The 22,588-nt window shown below is 34.1% G+C and overlaps 1 protein-coding gene across 1 annotated transcript in view; it reads left to right on the top strand.

Annotated features, from left to right (window-relative positions):
• LOC143255060 (irregular chiasm C-roughest protein-like) overlaps positions 1-22,588 on the top strand; it is a 126,255-nt gene that overhangs the window by 12,153 nt on the left and 91,514 nt on the right. Inside the window, exon 2 of the mRNA XM_076510108.1 lies at positions 13,833-13,950. Within this exon, the coding sequence (XP_076366223.1) occupies positions 13,890-13,950 (61 nt within the window). The 5' untranslated portion in view covers positions 13,833-13,889. The remainder of the gene's footprint in view (positions 1-13,832; positions 13,951-22,588) is intronic.

Raw genomic sequence — 22,588 nt, 5'->3', positions numbered from 1 at the left:
CTAGAGCAACCGATTCTTCCATGTGTCATATAAACCATTCAAAAAATGAAACCAATAGTATCTGTACGGGTCTTGGTTTCATATTCAATACTTCCTTTCATTTTGAAATGCTAGAACTACGCACTTCAGGAACATACTGCTTTAGTGTTGAATTTAATACCAGTCTTAAAATTGCCAAGAGCAGTAAACCATAAAAAGTACGCAACCAGTTTCACTTCGAGTGTTGTATTACTTTGTACTTCGTAGAAGTTTAACTGCTTATCACAGTTCCCAAATCGTTTGGAATGTTAAACACAAACAGCAACTATGAGATAACTGTTATTTTTCTTTGTGATTTCTAGAAATCAGAACTTCAAACCAAAACGTGAAGATTGATGAGGTAGAAAATAGGAGTTTTAACAGTGTTCAGAAATGACATCATCAACGTTCCTAATGTTTTTTGATAGTGATTTGAACACTGCTGATAACAGCATTGGCTAATAGAGGTTCAAGTATGAAAACGGCTACCTATCTAGTTTACTTGTTTTGTTGAATTTCTATGCCTTCCGCCAGTTTCAACTAAAAGACGAAATAAACTAACATTTTTGATTGTGATGGTTCGTCGGAACAATATTTGTCAGTACATGATGAAAAATAGAATCAAAAGTTGATATATGAAAATAAACAAAACTTTTTTTCAAAAAGTTATTGTGATAGAATAAAAATTATCTAGAATTTTAATCTAGTTTGTTTAATTATAAACCATTGTAGATATGTCTGTTATAAAAAAAACTGTTTTTAATTACCGATAACAAGAAATAGCTAGGATAATTGAAGGTCAATTTTACATTTATCTATATGTTTATCACTCTTGAAAAATAACAGTAATATGCAATCTGAACTGGTCAATAAATAACAGTAACGTCCAACCTGAAATCGATAAACAAAGTCTCCCACTGATAATTCTGATTTGCTTAACATATAAAAAACAAAAAAAAAATGTTTCTCTTTTGCCTTCTGTTTATTCAACAACAGTTTTGTTGTTGTTTTAGTTGCATGTACGGGCCTGGCATGGCCTAGCGCGTAAGGCGTGCGACTCGTAATCCGAGGGTCGCGGGTTCGCGACCGCGTCGCACCAAACATGCTCGCCCTCCCAGCCGTGGGGGCGTTATAATGTGACGGTCAATCCCACTATTCGTTGATAAAAGAGTAGCTCAAGAGTTGGCGGTGGGTGGTGATGACTAGCTGCCTTCCCTCTAGTCTTCCACTGCTAAATTAGGGACGGCTAGCACAGATAGCCCTCGAGTAGCTTTGTGCGAAATTCCAAAAAACAAACAAACAATTTGTATGTATATTCCTATCTTTGGAAGTCTATTAAAAGTCACTTTATGCTAACTTAAATACAAGCGTTAAAACAATATTATTTGTTACCTTAATATACTGAACGTCTTGCCGCCATTTTAAAAGTACTGTTTGAAGGTTAAAACAGAATTCCATAAGTTTACGATGATATTTCGTTGTATATTTATTAACGGTATTACGTTTTTAGTGACGTCATGCTTCATATAAATTTTCCTAAAACTATTGCATTTTATAAAAGGAAACATATGTAAGTTTAGCAATACATGTATTTCCAACTATATGAAAAGAACACCTACTTAGTTAAGATGACACAGTCTGTGGCACGGCATGCTCAGATAATACTACCTCTCAGGTTAAGTTGGTACCTCAGTAGACAGGAACACGGCAATTTATATGTATAAATATTTTTTTTTTGTTCATGGTGAAACGTACTACATGTTTCGACGTAATATTCGTGTGACTTCTTTAGGTGTAACATGTTCCACATGTGTATCTTCATGTATCAAATTAGTTTGTACCACCAGTAATACGTTCCACATGTGTGCTTTTATCTTCATGTATCATGTTAGTTAGTACCACCAGTAATATGTTCCACATGCGTGCTTTCATCTTCATGGATCAAGTTAGTTTGTACCACCAGTAACATGTTCCACATGTGTGCTTTCATCTTCATATATCAAGTTAGTTTGTACCACCAGTAATATGTTCCACATGTGTACTTTCATCTTCATGTATCAAGTTAGTTAGTACCACCAGTAATATGTTCCACATGTGTGCTTTCATCTTCATGTATCAAGTTAGTTAGTATCACCAGTAATATGTTCCACATGTGTGCTTTCATCTTCATGTATCAAGTTAGTTAGTACCACCAGTACCATTTTCTTAGACGCATACGCACTTTAGTTCAAACAGACACGCAAGGTTAAATTACGATTTCAAGCGAATTCAAAAATACCAGCGACCTTTCACTTGTTACAATAGCGTACGTAGGAAAATAAAACTGCCTCACTGGGTGACTGGTGGACAAAATAGGCAAGTTTTAAGAGGAATAGAACTGACACTTTCAAATTAGGTCACGAACTCTTTCTCTGACCTTTAAACTTTTAATTAAACTTGTTAGAAATAATTTCATCCATCGTTTATTTTGAAAACGGTGCATGTTAAGTGAACACAACTGTTCCTGACATAATGTTAATTACTCATGTACTAATTAATAAACTTTACGTCACTTCATCTGCTGTCTTCAGTGTACAAACCTCCAGATGATATCTTCATCCGGTTTATTCTGTTAAATAAGCTGGTGTTTTTCTTTATACGTTTGAAGAACTTCTCATACAAAAGTTCCCTCACATACATAGAACAAGGTGCCATCTGGTTATTCATGGATGTCTCTTCACGCCCCCTCCTAAATAACGTAAATCTACCTACCGATTTGTTAAAAAAATATCAGTTTTTCCTTTTACACTCTTGTAAAGTGTTGGTAACTGCTTAAAGCAAAGTCGATATACGTTGTAAGAAAAACAGTTTCTGTTCAATGGCGACCTCTAATGCTGCTTAATGAATAAGGACGCTATACAAGCGTAGAGAATCCACTAAGTTCAGTATAAATCCTTTACGCCTAGTTCAGAAAAATAATTAATTAAAATGAATGAAAATTATAGAAACTCGCAATCAAACCGAATTTTAAAAATATTTTAATGTGAAACCCGCCTGTGTGTAAGAAGCCGATACCAAACGGCTAATCTGTGGCTTAAAGCAACTCAAACTCATCCTATCTTACAGAACACTCAAATACGTTCCCAATATTTTAAATATTGTTTTAAAATCCATTACTTACAAATATCATTGTGGAAATCGAACTCCGAATCTCAATGTTGCAAGTCCTTAAGAATATTTCTTTTCCACAGGAAGATATGTAAGCAATGGGTTATATGCTTTGCTCTAAAAATAAGCTAATATCATTCACAAATGTTTAATAATATTTGTAGAGATTTAATAAGTCAAACTTCAGATCCTATGGATTTATAATTGAAAAAATAACGTCCATTTTTACAATGCAGAACTTAAAGCTTATGTATATCTTAAGAGTAGTGAAACCTACGAAACCGGTTCATCAAACATTTGATTTTGAACAAGTTGAAAGGGGGATTTGTTGATGTATCACACATGATATATATATATACTATGTACAAAGAACTGTTGACGAGAGCAGCTAGTCACTGAACCGAGAAGTGAACAGTATTTTTCTCAGACAAGGCCATCATCTTTTCAACAAGTATTCCTACTATATATTCAAGAAATTTCACTAAGCAACACAAAATTTAATTTGACAAGTTGAGTGTACGTAATAACGTTTATCACTTGTGGTCAGTATGTGTGTTTCTTACATTCAGTAGCTATTTCACTACGGCACGTGACTTTACACTTTTAAACTAGAAATCTGCTTAAGGGGTAGAATAATAATAAACAGCTTCAGCCGTATATTTATTTATTATTTCTTAGTTTAGAATTTTTGTTTCTCGAATACGTTTATCATAATATTAAGTTTCGAAATGCATGGTTCCCGTATTGATGTACTACTATTGGCATTTGCTTCGGCAATGTTATAGTTTCTGGTTAATTAGTCATTTAGAATATTTTAATTATTTCGTAGTTTCTTGCTTTTCATCACACAGTTTTATTGTAAAACACACACACTTTGTTGCAATAACATATCTAAATAAAAGTTTATAAAACTAAACGTTGGTTTCATCATGATGTCTTTTAGAAGTGATTAGATGGAGAAGAATAAGCAACTACCAATTAGACATCTTTACGTTTAAGGCGACCCGCAAAGCAACACTTTTTACCAAGAAATGAACTTAAGCAGAAAATAAACCAAGCCTGTGTCAGTGAAAATCCAACACGCAAGTTGCTTAGCAAGGACCTTTCAACGTACGTTACCATGATCGTAGTTTGATTTGTTTGAAATTTCGCGCAAAGCAACATGAGAGCTATCTGCGCTAGCCGTGTAAGACTAGAGGGAAACCAGCTAGTCATCACCACCCGTCGCCAACTCTTGGTTACTTTTACTAACGAATAGGGGGATTGACCGTGACATTATAACACCCTCATGGCTGAAAGGGCGATCATGTTTGGGGTGACGAGAATTCGAGCTCGCGACTCTCGGATTACGAGTCGAGTGCCTTATCCATCTGGCCATGCCAGGGCCCATGAACGTGCACTAGGAAAGTAACTAAAAGGACAAAATGGCAGCTCTTGCGTCATGTTTTTGTTCCCAGTCGAAAAGAAGGGTCTGCTACTATAACACTTAAACTTTAGATCATTTATTTATTGTCTGTTCCCCCCTGTTACAGCGGTAAGTCTACTAACTTACAACGCTAAAATCAGGGGATCAATTCCCCTTGGTGAACTCGGCAGATAGCCCAATGTAGCTTTGCTATAGGAAAACATACATCTTTATTGTCTTTGTTAATTACACTCAAAAACTTCATCAAATTAAACTGTGTTGTTTTTTGTGGCATTATTTGAAAATCATGATGACAATTAGGTGTCGTTGTTTCTAAATCCTGGTTATAGACAATGTAGTAATGACCGAAATGTTACTGTCTATTTCCGAATTAAATCTTATAGAAACCAGGAAGACTTGACAGTCCACGCTGTGCAGTACTTTTAAAAACAAAAATAAGAATACAGTTGTACGTTCGCTATTTCAAAATAAAAATAACACAACTGTTAGGCTAAGTCGTTCACAATAGATATAACAATAACATTGTAAAGGTAATTGATTTGGCTACATTTGGAATATTGTGTTCAGTCTTGGACTTTTTACTCAAAAAGGACATAATATTGTTTCAAAAGTTTCAGAAGACAGCTGGTAGGATAACATTAGGGGTAAAAACGTTATATGAGGATAGGTTAGAATATCCCTCTGAACTTGTTTTCTCTTAGATAGTTAAGGGGATTGATGATTTTGATGCAACCCCCCAATACTGAACCATATTTAATGGTAATAAAGGTAAGAGAAGGTAAAACCAAATATAAATTTTGGTAGGGGCAAAGTCATCTTTAGCTAAGACAGCTTTATTTATTTAACAGGATGCTCAGCCTGTAGAATGTGATAATGCGGTTACTTTAATGGAAAGCTCGATAAATATTTGAATGGTGAGAGCTAACTTTGAGATGTCGATTTTTTGGCATTTATTTTAGTAAATAGGACGCCTGGATGAACCAAAAGGTTTGTTTTAAATGTTGTGTTAGTAGTTAAAAACAATTATTAATGCGACTATGTTGGCACGTAAGTATATATACACATACGTTTTCCATGTTGCTGGCTTAGTGAATGTACTATTACCACCATTGCAAGCAACACCTGGACTAACAACGTCAAGTGAACTGTTTTGTACTTTGTTGTAAATAAAACATTTCATTTAGTGTCAATATCGTTGTTGAAATGCGTGTTCAAGCTATTTCGTTCACCGCATTATATGTATTTAAGGTATTTTGAATTCACCGACGAACTGCTAACTATCTTATCTGTTATAATTTATAATGATTTTAACGAAAATCGAAAACGATATTTCAGCGCATGTGAATTTTTATAACCTGAACGTTACGAACTAGAGATATTTGGAAAACAAGTGAGTTTGAATTTCAATACATTTCAACAGTATTGCGCCCTCTTTAATATGAATTCTGTCTAACAAAGTGTGTTTAGTTTGGAGTGCTAAGTACTTCTTGAAACTGCTTTATTTTATAAATCCCTATTTTGACTCCACTACAATAGATAAGTACGGTAGACATGGAGTGATTGTTTGTTTGTTTGTTTTGAATTTCGCACAAAGCTACTCGAGGGCTATCTGTGCTAGCCGTCCCTAATTTAGCAGTGTAAGACTAGAGGGAAGGCAGCTAGTCATCACCACCCACCGCCAACTCTTGGGGTACTCTTTTACCAACGAATAGTGGGATTGACCGTCACATTATAACGCCCTCACGGCTCAAAGGGCGAGCATGTTTGGCGCGAAGGGGATGCGAACCCGCGACTCTCAGGTTACGAGTCGCACGCCTTAACACGCTTGGCCATGGCGGGCCGAAATGGAGTGAAATTTGAGATTTGTAGTTTAATAAAATAACCTAGATATTACTTCTAGCCTAGACTGTTTACTTTTTATATAACCCTAAATTACAGACTGGAATTTGTAATATTTGAGTTTTGATTCAACTTGTTTCTGTAGCCCTATGAAGATTTGTATTTGTATTGTATTTGTATTTGTATTTGTATTTGTATTGTATTGTATTGTATTGTATTTGTATTGCCCTTTTTTGAAATTAACAATTTTTAATTTCCTTATTTTTCAGTATCTTTGCGTTTTTTGTGTTTCCTAAGTTTTTATGTTAAATTTTTATGGAAAATAATTTTAAGCTATATACGTGCATATGTATTCAGTTGAATATTATATGTTTGTTAACAGGTTATTGCTGCATTGGCGTGGTTTTTGATCCAATCATTATTAATTGAGCCAGGTACATTTGATGCCCGAGGTTTCGTGGAAACACGCGTTTAACAAACGTCGCGTACAAAGAAAACCGCTAAGAACAACATCGCATGTATCATGCATTTACAGCCACAAAAATCAATTTTCAACGAAAGAAAACCAACAAATTTACATAGCTAAAGGGCATTTGCATCGTTTCATACAGAATATCTGTCGAGGTTGTGGTGTGTCATACCAAGCCGATTTTGTTGTATGCTTGTGAAACTATAATACGAATAACATCAAAATTTCTGCAAACTACGAAAATCAGTAAAACAAATCACCACTTAAAGAGTATAGAGACGTACTGTAGTAATCATTTACTGTTAGAAATAGTCAAAGAAAACCACATATAGACAAAATAAAACAACGAACTCTAGAAGTGATGAATTTTCAACTGGCAGTTTCCAATTAATGTACAATAAGTTGTACAAATTATTTTTCAATTAATGCACATAAGTAAAGCATGATTGTTTCAATGTCTGAAAGTGAAGGATTTAGCGAGATTTTTCATTGTGAAAAAGAATAATAGCGCTTCAAATAATTTTAAAACTACAGTGTAACGTATTCGATACTGCAGTCATTACCACTATCAAGGTTTCAGAAAAATATTAGTAACCATTTTTCCTGTAGCGACCCGCAAAACTGTGGTAAATATTAAATAAAGCTGGAGACGCCTGTAAATAAAAATACTTATTGTTTATTCTAATAAAACGAAGTGTTTCAAACTAGTATCGTGGTGCTTAAGTGTCTTCTACATTTCTGCGATGTTTGAACGGCTTCCAAGTGCTTATGTTGGTAGCGAAGAACCTTCAGAGAATGGACTCTCAAGATTTTAAGAATCAACTTAAAAATAGTCTCACAACCTTTGCAGAAGATTGTTTAGCAGCCATGCAAAGATTTCTGCATAGTTTTTTGTTGAAGGCTCTTCTGTTCTTATATTATTTCGAAGAGAAACTTGCACATAAGCGATAAACAAAACAAAAAATCAAACATAAACTATATCATTCGCTTTCAAAAATCAACATAAAAACAGTTTTATGACCTGCGCAGGAGATTTTTAAATAGGTCTACCCAGGTAAACCCGGATAAAATATTTATATCCGTTTTTCACGTAGGACTGAAACAAGAATTGTATGAATAACAATATCATGGAGAACAGATTGATGAAATTTTCATGATTTATACATCAGCATTCAAAGTTTATACACTATCTGATTTCTATGTGTTATTTTAATACACATTTACATGATACATAGTGGAATGGCAAAAAACGTGACTAAATTTGAGCAAATTGTGAAGTAATTCTGAATACAGTTCACTACCTTTATAACCGAAGAAAACGCTTTCAATTAAAGTTCATTGTAATGTTCCTTATTATTACTTTAATGTCTCATAGGAAGCTATTATTCCTTAGTAATTCCTTAATTAGGTAACGGGACTGGTAACCCACTAATCTGATTAACATTAATTTGCACAAACAACAAAATCTACACGATGTTAAGGTGGAGTTGTACAGCTACAAGCTGCGAGAAGCCCGTGCTCACCATGTAATACATTTCTACACATTAACCATTTAGTGCCTCGTGAATCTATTTTGACGTGTAAAGAGTTGTATTTTATTATGTAATAAACATTAGCAAAGCACGTAATTGAAGAGCGTTCAGTTGCTCGTGACTGTGGAAACAGAGAAGATAGATCTAATTGCACGCGCACGTAAACCAGTAATAATAATACGAACGTTCTGAAAGATTGGAGTTAAGCAAAAACTTCACAAATTCGCGATTTCCGAAAAGCAATAAGTTGAAAACAAAAACTGAGATTCTTCTCTGTCCCTTAAAACTTCTCGAATCGAACTTCACTGAAAAAACGTAAAACTTACAAAACCTGGCTTGGCTATTGATTATTTATTTCAAATAAACGAAGCATGTGGAGAAGGCATCTACCAAGAGTTTCGTTTGTGCACTTTCCAGAATTCAGCTGCCTTTTCAACATCTCAACTTCATGATCCATTAATTTCAAAGTTACTTTTTTATACCTTTCTTGGTTGGATTATTAGCAATCAATCACTCATACGAGTTTGTGAATCCTTGTATCCAACTGTTGAAACATGAATGGTCTGTTTACTAGCTGTCTATTTTAACGAGTTCAGTTAGATCAACGTATTAATTATTAAAAGCTGTAATTAAAAAAAACGAATTAGGGTTTTAAAAAATTACACAAATTAGATAGGTAGCTAAAACTGAAATGGCAGGCTTAAGATGAGGCTTCATGTTTAAAATCTGTAATATTTTGTAAAGTTAAAATGGAGATTTGTTGCTTGAAGAAGTAACGTCAGTACTATGTCTCAAACCTTGAATTTGTTTGTTTACTTTTTATTAAATTACATTTTCACTTTATGTTTGTTTGTTTTTGAATTTCACACAAAGCTACTCGAGGGCTATTTGTGCTAGCCGTCCCTAATTTAGCAGTGTAAGGCTAGAGGGAAGGCAGCTAGTCATCACCTCCCACCGCCAACTCCTGAGGTACTCTTTTACCAACGAATAGTGGGATTGACCGTCACATAATAACGCCCCCAAGGCTAAAAGGGTGAACATGTTTGGCGTGTAACTCAAAAGGAGATGAGAAAGATATGAAAAAATGAGCTTCTTATCTGTAACAGATAAAATGTTATAATTGTAATATTTAAACCGATAGTATGACCATAACTTAGGTACAATTTGAAACGTGCTTGAATTTACCATACGTTCTAACAACAGTCCTTCAATTTTACAATCATCATCCGTATCTAACAAGAATAGCAAGTTAATTTAAAAAAAGGAATAAGGGAATCATAAAAAATAGAGAAACAAGATTGGTAGCTTAAAGTGTAAATAGTTAAAATATTAAGTAAATATGTTTAGGGTTTGAGACATAGTGTTGACATTATTTCTTCGAGCTATAAGTTTACATTTTAACTCACCTAAATATTACAGATTTTAGACATACAGTCACACCTTAAGCTTATTTGTTTATTTTCTTGGTTGATTACATTTTCACTTTATGTTACGTATTTTGTTTCTTTAATTATTTTAATTTAAAAATGGGGACAAAAGGAATCTATAACAATTTTTAATCATCTTGATTCTGTCATGAACATAAATCTACATAAAACAGTACTGCACTATTTGAAACTGTTTAGTTTAATGAAATACATAGCTGGTTCACGATATTCTTTCAGGAAACATTGACAGCCTTTGTATTGGCTATTGGTCATGACGTAATTGACAGTGAGCAACATATTACATACGTATATGTTTGTAACTTATATATAGAGAGAACTACTACATTTATATTCTGTAGCTATATAAGAATTCTGTAATAAACATTGAACTTCAATGGAATTATGCATGGACTGAATTTTATAACTATGTTCTACACATACATGCAATACATATTGACTAATATATATGTACATCACTGCAAGACTATACAATTTTTGTTGTTGTTGTTGTTTTTGGTTATAAAGCCGTATATACAGATAGCAACATGAATTTTTCAAGTTGTGCAGATGTACGAATATATATTCAATGCACATATCAGACAACGCACCATTTTAAAATAACATACTTATACAAATAAACATTTTTAATATTCCTTGATTTTTTTTATATTTGCCCTTCATTTTACTCCTCTCCTGTGGCCATAGTTAGGCCGGTCACGGTTTCGCTACACCTAGTCACACGATCTCTTAGAGTGACGTACTGCGCATACAAGGTCAAACACGTCTTAATAAGAAGTATGAATTTATTATATTAATATAACTTTTCTCCATTTCTGATGTATTTCGGAACGTGACATTGCTACGACCCTCTTTCACTGTGATGACCCCTAACCTCTGATTGACCGTCACTCCTGCATACTTTATCTGAACCTATTTTATAAATATAATATATAGGTACAAAATCTCTGCTTTACTTTAATCTAGAATCTCCATTTTCGTTGTCTCCTACTTACACGGTTCATGTCGTTTCCGACAGTTAGCTTCAAGAATGGCTACTTTATCTGCAGTATCTATACCATTCGTTATCATACAGTGTTGGCTATAAGTTCACACCTACTGTTAATCATCTCCGTGATTGCCGAGCCGGTGTTCGAAACTGATCTTACTGCTATTTTTTCAAACTAAAGCCTAAAGATTTATGTGGTGGGAGAAAGAATGGACGTTTGTGTAACATGGCCGAATTAGATAATGTAGTGGTAAAAAATGTGAGCAACGTGTTGTCCAAAAAGACAGAAATCTTAGATATAAACAAATGACACGCGATATCAGTGTAATTACAACATTAAATTAATGGTCACTGTGGTACACGTGTCACGACTATTATATAAACATTCAACTGCATCCACGACTTGCATGCAGTTATACATTTAGTTATAGATAAACCACAAACTTCATTAAAACATTTAAGTCTCAACAGCTTTGCACCAAATACTATTTGCTACATAGTCTGATAAACATTTCTAATGTAGACTGGCGAACTAATGTCAAATATTAACGAAGAGCAAATGCGTAATCCTTATTATGAAGCACTATCATGGCTCGTGATATAGCAGCTAGCAACCACTAAACGGAACTGTTCACGTGCGCACAAAATTAATGTCCAATGTCTCAGTCGTTCTGTTAAAACTTTGTTGATGATATCAGCTGATGATACTTCAGCAAACTTGGTGTTTGCTTACACACTTTTATCAGTTAGTTGAGTAACAACACTTCCCTTGTATGGGGATCGGGGTGGACCAGTGAAACACCATTTCCGTAAAATGAGCCTTTGCGAGCTAGTCGAGTAGCAACAAATCCCATAAAATAAATCTTACAAAATCAGTGAAGTAGTAACCAGCCCCGTAAAAAAATACAAAAAAAACTTTGCGAACCAGTTGAATAACAAGTAATAAGTCCTTTGGAAGGATAATTTAAAACAGTTGGGTAGCAACCAGTCCCGTAAAAATAAGTTTGAGCCAGATGCGAATCAACCAAATCCGTAAATTGAAAACAAAAAATCCCAAGACGAAACATCTCCAGTAACTTCAGTCATTTACTTTTTATAAGTTCCTGCAGTCTTTACAATATAATTGTACAAACTATTGCTGAACTTATCAACATGTTTAAATAAAAATTAACCCAGCACTTAGTTCTATCGTATTTCTTTGTGACGGTATATTTTGTTAAATGCGATTCTAGTTGTTGATTGGTCCGCTGCTTCTGTTAAACTTATTCACTTAAACAATTTTTAAAATAGATACTTGAACAAATTTTAAATATATCATCCAAACTCTAAAAATCCTACCTTGTAACGATTTATTTAACGAAATATTGTGTAACAGTTTTATACCTATATACATCGATTTCAATAAAGACTAGTTTTGGCACTAGTGCCACAAACAAATAAACATGGTTCATCACGAAGGAAGGTTAGAAAAAGTCGCTATATTTAAGTATAATTACATTCGAAAATTACCAGCTCATCAATGGTACATTTTCTCCGAAAGATAACTTCCCAGTTGCCGTCAATATCGCTGATAGCAGTCAATACTGCTAATTATCCGGAAAAGGAAATGACGTAATCAGATGGATCGGTCTATAACACATATATCTTAAATGTAAATTAACACTTTTATCACAAGCAGCACTGTAATGAGATGGATCGTTATGCAAAACCTATTCTGTTCTTCATTTGTTTTACCTTCAGTATGACAGTAAAATCAGGCAGAGAAAATGGAAGCTGTTTAGGCCTAGAAACATTTCCATTAAACGAGAAAACTAAATTAATCAGTTGTGACGTCATCTCATTTGTTAAGTTTACGTAAACCATAGTAAAAATATTTATTGATGTTATTTGAAGTTCCACACCACGTAGAAACACGGTGTGTTTTCAGTTCCTTCTCACAGCTTGTGTACTCCCCATTCTAATACAAATTTACCACACCTTATTACCTGTTATAGAAACACACCATGCTATGTTTGTGACAATGGAATCTTTGAAAACAGTTACACTCTTTGTCGACTGAATGCCGCGCAAAGCTACTCGAGGGATATATGTGATAGCCGCGTCTAATTTGGAAACGACAGAGCAGAAGGTAAGCAGTTCGTCATCATCATCTTCTGCCAGCTCTTGAGCTATACTTTATTAACAAATAGTGGGTTTTACCATCAATTTATAACGTCCCATCCGCTGAAATGGCAAGTATGTTAAACAACGAATGTCGATCCTATGACTTACAAATTACGAGTAGAGCGCCTTCACCACCAGGTTATACTAGGCCTAAAATTCATTGAATCATTGTGATTGCGTTCATACATCCTTACAACGAATATACATCTACTCTACTGCTGGAACTTAATCAGCAAAATCACTCCAATCATTATAAATAAGAACGACGCTTTTTATTTACTATTTTATTTATGAATGGCTTTACCGAGTTAATTTTCAGTTTGAATCAATTTGGTAGTTTGTTTTTATCAGAAGTTGGTGATAATTACATATGTAGTATTATTTCAAATATTGTAGATTAATTCAGCACTTTAAAAAGAGTTTTAAAAAGTAGCAAATAAATGCTAAAAATAAGGTAGACCCTAAATCTTGTACATTTGGTAAGAAAAGAAGCGAAATCAAAGTCAATCGATTTACAGCTCACCAATGAGTAAATAACTGAATTTCTTAATTCACGGTAATACCGTACACGAAATATAGTTGATTTTCTAACTTTCATTATATACCCGTTACTATTGACGTCTTGTAATGCTAAAATACAGAATTGTGCAGATGTGTGGTTACGCGTCCACAAACATAAAATGTATTATGTTAGCTTAAAGATTACATAAACCTATAGGTTTAGTCTGACTAGATTTTCACTCTAATAGTGTATATAAATCCAGTGTTCAAACATTTATACAGTTTAGAACCATCTATGTTACAGGTTAGAAAACATCTCCACTAACTCTCTCCAAAAGGAAGAAACCTTCAGAAATTCAACATGTGGAATCTACGAATATTATCTCTTATTCTATCGCTCCAGTACTTACCTTCAGTTGCCGGTGAGTTATTTGTTAATCTATGCAGAGTGAAGCCTAAACCTCTAATACGAGATTTACGATTCCATAAATAAATATACATAGGTTTAGCATGTGAAAAGGTTCATGCTTGCTGACCAACAATCCGTACCGTTCCCAATTTTCAGTTGTGCTTACCTTCTCACCGATATTTGAGCCCCCCTTAAATAAATTCACATCAATAAGTGTTTAGTAAGTAATGGTTAAACACTTACATGAATTATAAAGCAAATTTAATTTTATGTATGTATGATATTGTTACTTCAAGAACGATTTATTTTTTTCTATACATCAATAATGTTAACTGTAATAATGGCATGTTTTACTTTCATATAAACATGACTTTTAAATATTTGTAGACAGAATCCAACATTTTCGTCACGTATTAAACATTTTAATAATTATATGGTGGATAATTTTACAAAATAATTTGGACTTTACTTTTTAATAATTGTGCGGTGTACAAGTTTACACATTAACGTGACGCTATCTTGATAATTATTTGGTGGCTAAATTTACACATCAAATGTGATGCTACCTTTCAATAATTTTGTGGTAGCTAAATTTATACATTAATGTGACGTCATCCCTTAATAACCGAATAGTGGATAATTTTACCCAATGATTCGAGATTATGTTTTAATTTTGTACGGTAGATAGTTTCACAAGTAACTTCAGGTCACTTGTTGCTTCGGAAAAACTGTATAAATAACGTTTTCTGGATACAAATAAGACGTATATTAATTGTGAACATACAAATGTGGATAATTGTTTGACTACCGATAACACCAATTCCGATCACTCATTATTCTATATTGGTTGAAATTCAACAGAATATAAAGAATTATAGTACCTAGAGCAACGTTATAAAACTAACGACTATCGAATTCATAATGGAAAAGGTGTTCACAACATTCTCTCACAAATATTTTTAATATTTAAATCTTCAGGGACATGAATTTTTAACCAATCAAGGCTCCCCAGTGGCACAGCTGGATGTCTGCAGACTCACATCGCTAAATATCGGGTTTCGATACCCGTGGTGGGCAGAGCACAAATAGCTCATTGTGTAGCTTTGTGCTTAATTATAAACAAACAAACCAATGAAATGACCATGCCTTCGATAATATTACGTAAAAGCAACCGTGAGAAAAAAAAAACTGGCTCAGCGGAACGAGGAACCAGATAATTATGCACGTTTTATTTTTCTCCTATTATTATATACACGTTTCAGAAAATGGAATCAAATTTAACTGTTCCTTTCCACACTTGGTGTAATGATCTTAATACGTACTTAATACGCCTAACGGTGTTCTGTGCACCATGGAATTAAGCTAACCGTAAAATTGTCATTTCCTTTTTCTATAAAGTTTACGTGGGCAGTTTCGTAATTAATATTTCAGTTCGTTTCGAAAAAAGAATGTGGTTAATAATCGATGCCAGGGCAACTGATTAGTTGTTATGAAAACTTTAATTTTTCATAACCCTTCTCTTCAACTGATTAATGCGAAATATGAATTGAGGCCATGTTACACTGCATTGTTTGCATACAAGTCTCTAGATGCTTATACAATAATGTATTGTTTACATGCAAGTCTCTAGAAGCCTATATAATAATGATTGTTTACATACAAGTTTCTAGATGCCTATATAATAATTTATTGTTCAGATGAGTGTCTGGATGCCTATACAATAATGTATTGTTTACATACAAGTTTCTAGATGCCTATATAATAATGTATTGTTTACATACAAGTTTCTAGATGCCTATATAATAATGTATTGTTTACATACAAGTTTCTAGATGCCTATGTAATAATGTATTGTCCAGTTGAAACTCTCTAAGTGCCTACAAGAAAGACATCATCAAATGTTTATTATACATTTCAACTGTAACCATTTTCACGTTAGACTTCGAACATTTATCTCGATTCTTACAACCGATTGATTCTTTACTTTCTTGAAGCTATCGTTAAAGCCTCCTGTCAGGAAAAGATAAGATAATTTATTTGTCAGTACACTGTATCATTAACAACAAAACGAACTCCACGTTTATTGTAAAACAAAATAATTTTTCATCTTGTGGGTTTTTCCCCCCATTTGTGCGATACGTCGTTTCTTTACACCAACCTTGACATTGATACACAAGAGTTTCACCAAATTTTACACCATAATATTAACCTCACGAAAGAGAATCGTCTAATGTGTAGTAAAAACATTCATTTCGTGGAAAACTCTATAACAGATTTCATTAAACGTAGACGTTTTTATTATTACCGTGTTTCGAAATGATATTATGCATGTTACCGCATCGAAAATTCCCCTTGATGAAATATTTTAAAACATATGTGTTACAAATATAGCTGTTAATTCTATAAAGTTGTCACATATTACGGATTAAGGCTTAGATGTTGAATTTTTTTTCGGTATTTAACTTTATTAAAGTCAGATATTATCGTTAGTATTGAAATGTTGCACTCGTGGTTTTAAAAACTTTGTACAAGTTCAAAGGTTGAAGCTCGCGGTTACAAATCTTGAAGCGTCTTGCCTCATTGTTTTATCCATTCATTGTTATAATTCGCGACTCATAAGCGAGTATTTTGTAAACTTGAAAGAACATATTTACATTATAATCAGGTGTTCAGGTGTGTGTTGAATTACGTACCGTTGTATATTTAAGCCACACGTAATTTTCAGCTACAATAAAATATAAAGTAGTTGTCACGTTGGCATCAGTTATGTAAATTAGTTATTTTCATCCAGCTCTTAGTTGTAATAAAACAAAGCAACAATAGTGTATAATGTGTGGTTTGTTTGTAATGACTTTCTGCTATCAATAAACATACATAACAAACGACTATAAAGGCAGGTAAAATACAGATAGTCATCAAGGCGGCTGCCAATTAAAACCATGAAGACACCCTTACAAAATTATGAACTATAACACTCAAAGACAAGTATGAATTTAAACAGGAAACTAAGTTAAACTACTTCAGAAGGAATTTTAAACTTTCACAGCGAGCCTGGGAGAAAGTTCATGAATAAATCTAACAACTGAACCAATTATTCACAAAAAGAAATGTTTACACAACCGCCACCTTTCTTTAACATTGGTTCGTCAAACTTTTCCAAGTGAGGAAATTCACACGCTTTATATTAAATATTAAGCGTTTATTTGGGTAAGGATATAAATTGTAACATAAAACTAAGTATACCTCGTCACTAAAATTCCTTTTTGTTACTGTGAGCAAAGAAAACTAATGACTGACAAACAAAATGCGGTAATGTAAAGTAGTCACTCAGGAAAAACAACGTTTCAACCTCTTTTGAACTGCACATAAATAACACTTAAATCCACACCACAATGAAAAATTCTCTTCGAAATTCACCTACGTCTGCAGGTTACGTTAACAATAACCAAAGAGAAGTAAGGCTGCATTTGGGCAAACTATAGGGGTGTCCGTTATGGCAAACTATAGGGGTGTCCAATAATACGTAGCAAAAATGAGATTTAAGCAAAAATCAGGGAAGTTTTATTTAAATTATAACGTTTTATTTTTGTCATAATTCGTAAATATTTTAAATTGGTTGGAAGCTTCGTATATGAATAAAATTGCAGAGGAAATTGTTTTTAGCGAGCAATTATGGGATAATACGATCTACCTAAAATAAAGAACTGATTGGTTATAATGGGATATTACAGTAAAATGCCAGTAATAACCAAATGTTTTGCTTTTTCATAACAATTTTGCGGCCTATCAATGGTTCAGCAATAGTTCTGCGGACTTGTAACGTTAAAAACTGGTTTCTATACTCCCGATGAACACATCACAGACTGTAGCCTTGTGCTTAATGAAAAATACTTTTATATTTTAGAGTTTCGATCGCTTAACAACCATTAAAAGAAAAACCATCAACAAATAAATCAGATGATTTTTAAAACTAAAATTCTACAGCCAATAAACGTTGGTAGTCCCCATCTACAGTTTATTTGAAATAACAATCATTGTTTAACCAAATTACTTAAAAATTACCAGTTAAACAGCAGAAGAGTAATAGAATGATCTTCTCTCTTTCAACAGTTTCTGGCCCAGCATGGCCAGGTGGGTTAAAGCTTTGGACTAGTATTCTGAGGGTTGCGGGTTCGAATCCCGGTCGCACCAAATATGCTCGCCCTTTCAGCTGGGAGGTGTTATAATGTGACGGTCAATCCCACTATTCGTTGGTAAAAGAGTAGCCCAAGAGTTGGCGGTGGGTGGTGAGAACTAGCTGCCTTCCATCTAGCCTGACACTGCTAAATTAGGGACGGCTAGCGCAGATAGCCCTCGAGTAGCTTTGAGCGAAATGCAAACAAATAAACAAACAGCTATACAGTTGCTACACATCTCGACAAATATATAAGAATGAAGCATCAGTATGATACAAATTTTATTGTAGCCAAAAATATATCAGTAATTTAGCTATCAATAGGAAAATAACGATCAGACAACAATGTCGAACCTTAAAAAATCAGGTTTCAATATCTGTAGCTGGCATAGCACAGATGGTTCATTGTGTAGCTTTGTGCTTAGAATAACTGACTTAATCCAAACCATATAATACGCATTTTTGTTGGCTTTAGCCCAGAAAAACTTTTAAACTGTACTTTATTCCAAGTTCTAGTTTTGATTCGATTTCTTGTTACTTGTGTTCTTAAATTCTTAGACCCTTATTAAGAGTCTGTCTTTCCGCATGTCCACTAACGTATTTAGAGACTGGCTAATAATAAGTTATAACTTAAGGCTACTCGATGGTTATCTACGTTACCCTTCCCTAATTTTGAAGTGATAGATTACAGGGAAGGTAGCTAGTCAACAACACCCAACGGCTTCTGTTGAGCTACTTCTTACCAATGAATAGTGGGATTCACCAACACATTATAATACCCTTATGACCGCAAGAGCTGACTTGTTCGGTGAAGGGGATCGATCCTGCGATCCGAAAATTGCGAGTCAAGCGCCCTCACAATTAAACTAGGCCAAGCTCTCCATTGGTTAGAATGTTTAGTGTATCTGTTTTTCTTTGTTATTATCATTCTTTTATTATGGAGATTGTTTTGCACTGTTAGCTTAATATATACCCTAAACTGGTTTAACTTCCTTTTATATTATTGAGTTTACGGCCTAGACTCTTATTGTTTGTTTGTTTTGAATTTCGCGCAAAGCTACACGAGCACTATCTGTGCTAGCCGTCCCTAATTTAACAGTTTAAGACTAGAGGGAAGGCAACTAGTTATCACTACCCACCGCAAACTCTTGGGCTACTCTTTTACCAACGAATAGTGGGATTGACCGTCAAATTATAACGTCCCCGCGGCTGAAAGGGCGAACATATTTGGTGTGACGGGGATTCGAACCTGCGACCCTCGGATTACGTGTCAAACGCCTAAACCCACCTGGGCATGCCGGGCCAAACTCTTATTAAAACCGAGTTTGTTCAACTGATATGTACACTCGGCAACCAAACTGTACGATCTGATGAAAGATGTTGGCTCCTTGTTTAAAGAAAAATATAACAAATACTTGGCGATTTTTCAACCTTTTTCTTTTTAAGTTTTTATACAATTTTAACTATATCTATTTATCTGTATATATATATATAATTAGATGATGAAAACATACATTCTAATTTCTACAAGTAGAACATAAGACAAATATATTTAATCAGCTATTCCCCTTACTAGGATAATTTTAAAGTATTCCTCTGTATTGGTAGCTTGTTCTGATAAATTAATCACATTTTGTCTTATAGAACAGAAATTTGTTATCAGTATAACACAAATATATGTAGACTCTTAACAAACAAGAATTGCTACCTGAGTGCAGCAACGCTTAATATTTAATAAAGGATTCCTAAGAGAAACAGAGTCTTATTAATATGAATCGAAGTCCAAACTGTTTTTGACGACTTTTCCATTTTTAGAATCAATATTAAGTAATCCGATACACCAAATTGCACGCTAGGTGAACGTGGTGAAAGATATTTCATTAATTGAATCCTATTTCCAATATTTTACCAATGACACGACACACTGTATGCTTGGTGAACGTGATGAGAGATCTTGTATCAGTATTTAAAGCTATAGTTGCAACTGAGCTACTACGACATACTAGTAATATGTATTAAGGAAAAATATCACTAAATAAGAAGCTATTTAGGGCTGGCTGGTGAATTTGAAAGAAAATATCCAAATAAAATAAGGATGAAAGTAGACATATCACATAACAAGCTAAGCCATCTCGACATGTGGAAAATAAAATTCTTACATTTCTGGCTTTCCCACTTTGTCCATCAATAGCTTAGAGTTTGAATAGAATCTTAGCTTTTACAGTTATACCCTTCCTTTAGTTACATTTATAAGACTACTCGTATTTTAGAATACAGTAACATTTTACGACTGGAAATTCTGGTTCTATTTGTTTTGCAAATGAGGGAACCAGTGATATAGATATTTTATTCTCAATATAAAGTTAAGACAGCTTAATGTGTTATTAGCCGGATCAAGTGATATGTCTACTTCCATCAACGCTAAAATCGGGGGTTCGATTCCCCACGGTAGATTCAGGAGATAGCCCGGTGTGGCTTTGCTATAAGTAAACACACATAAACTTCCGTCAATATCTTCTATGGTTCATTTTCTTTATGTTCAGTAACCAGCCTTATATGTTTCTTTTTTATTTCACGATAATTGTTTCGAAAATATTTGATTGTTTATTTTTTATAAGATAGCATACGTGGCCTGATATCTTATAGTGTGCATTCTAAAGCTTTATGAACTTTAAACACAGTAATAAATAGGTAGTCAGAGATCATGATAGCAGTTTTGTTTTAACAGATGTTAATAAAATTACAGTTACTGCTAGATCCAGGTAGGTACTAAGCCTGTTGAAGAAAGGTGGCGTTGGCCCGGCATGGCCTAGCGGGTAAGGCGTGCGACTCGTGATCCGAGGGTCGCGGGTTCGCGCCCGCGTCGCGCTAAACATGCTCGCCCTCCCAGCCGTGGGGGTGTATAATGTGACGGTCAATCCCACTATTCGTTGGTAAAAGAGTAGCCCAAGAGTTGGCGGTGGGTGGTGATGACTAGCTGCCTTCCCTCTAGTCTTACACTGCTAAATTAGGGACGGCTAGCACAGATAGCCCTTGAGTAGCTTTGTGCGAAATTCTAAAACAAACAAACAAACAAACAAACAAGAAAGGTGGTGATGAACGAAAATGAGAAATCTCAGTTTTGGCTCTTTGCCAGTTTTCGACTTTGGGATGCTCTTGTTAGCAAAAAAGCGGCATATACGCCGGAGTTGGAACGACAATGGTAGTTTTTCGTATCTAGTATTGTCTGATGACCTGTAGGGAACAAAATACAGATTGCTTTTGTTTTAATACGGGTGTCCGTGCCAATCCTACATGCAGAGTGCTAGTGCACCCTCCCATACAAGTTAAAAGACACAGAATTGATAAAGAAATTCAAACGAGACTTGAAAGAGCACGTTTTCACATTTAAACATTTAGTGTTAATATAACACAGTAATTTTATTATACACAAACTGTGCCTTCGACTAACAGTACTTCACGGCTTTTATTTCTCTGTATCTTTACTGTTTTCGATTTTTTTCAACATTTACTAACATTTAAATAATGTTTGTACTCGAGTTTCTTATCATAAAATCTGCAGGCATACCGCAGTGCCTCTAGCGGTGACTTAACAATAACGTAAGGATATTTCAAATCATAAATGTTGCAGAACACACATAACAGAACCCAATAGTTTAGCCGATTTATGTTCTAATATACTATTTTCAATAAAGTAAAGTAATCATATTTAAAATGACAAACAAAGGACACACTATGAGAATATGTTGAAGGAACTTATGAGTATTCAGTGAATTATATCCATTTCCACATGTTTTACACAAATATGTGCTTCATCTCATCAGATTGCACTCACAAGTACTGAAGTATTTGTTCACCTGTTTGATCGAAACAGATTTGGAACAGAGGTCTTTAATGTAGCATTTAGGTGGCTCCTTTTATTCCTTGGAAAATCTGTGTTCAGACACTAAAGATCTTTTCATATTGAGTGCTAGAGAATTAATCAAACACACTGAGGAAGCGTTTAGTTCTGAAATAGGAAACTTTGTTAGTAAGAGAAAAAAAAATTAAGTTCTGCACTTCAAAAGTGGGATACATTAACAAGGACAATGTAAGAAAACGTTGAAATACACAATCAACTTGTAAACGTTTGTGTAACTGCTACATGTACATTAATAAAAAAAAAGTTAAAATAATGTAGCTTGTAAAACATTGCCCAGTAGGAAAACTATATTAAAGTTAAAATAATATAATCTGTAAAATGTTGCCCTGTAATCAAGCTATGTACTTTCATATAGCCGTGATGATCGTTGAGTTGGATTACTTTGGATTATTTGGAAAAAGTGTTTAACAGTTTCAGTATTTTGAAGGATTTGGTAAACAATTATTGTTGTAAAAAACTAAGGAAACATGCAGCCGGTGTGACCAATGTTTTGTTTACGTGTTATGTGTGAAAGAAACATACAACTGATATGAACAACATTCTCTGTATGTGTTG

The sequence above is a fragment of the Tachypleus tridentatus genome, chromosome 7, assembly GCF_004210375.1.
Source record: "Tachypleus tridentatus isolate NWPU-2018 chromosome 7, ASM421037v1, whole genome shotgun sequence".
NCBI lineage: Eukaryota > Metazoa > Arthropoda > Merostomata > Xiphosura > Limulidae > Tachypleus > Tachypleus tridentatus.
This window is presented reverse-complemented; position numbering and strand designations above follow the sequence as displayed.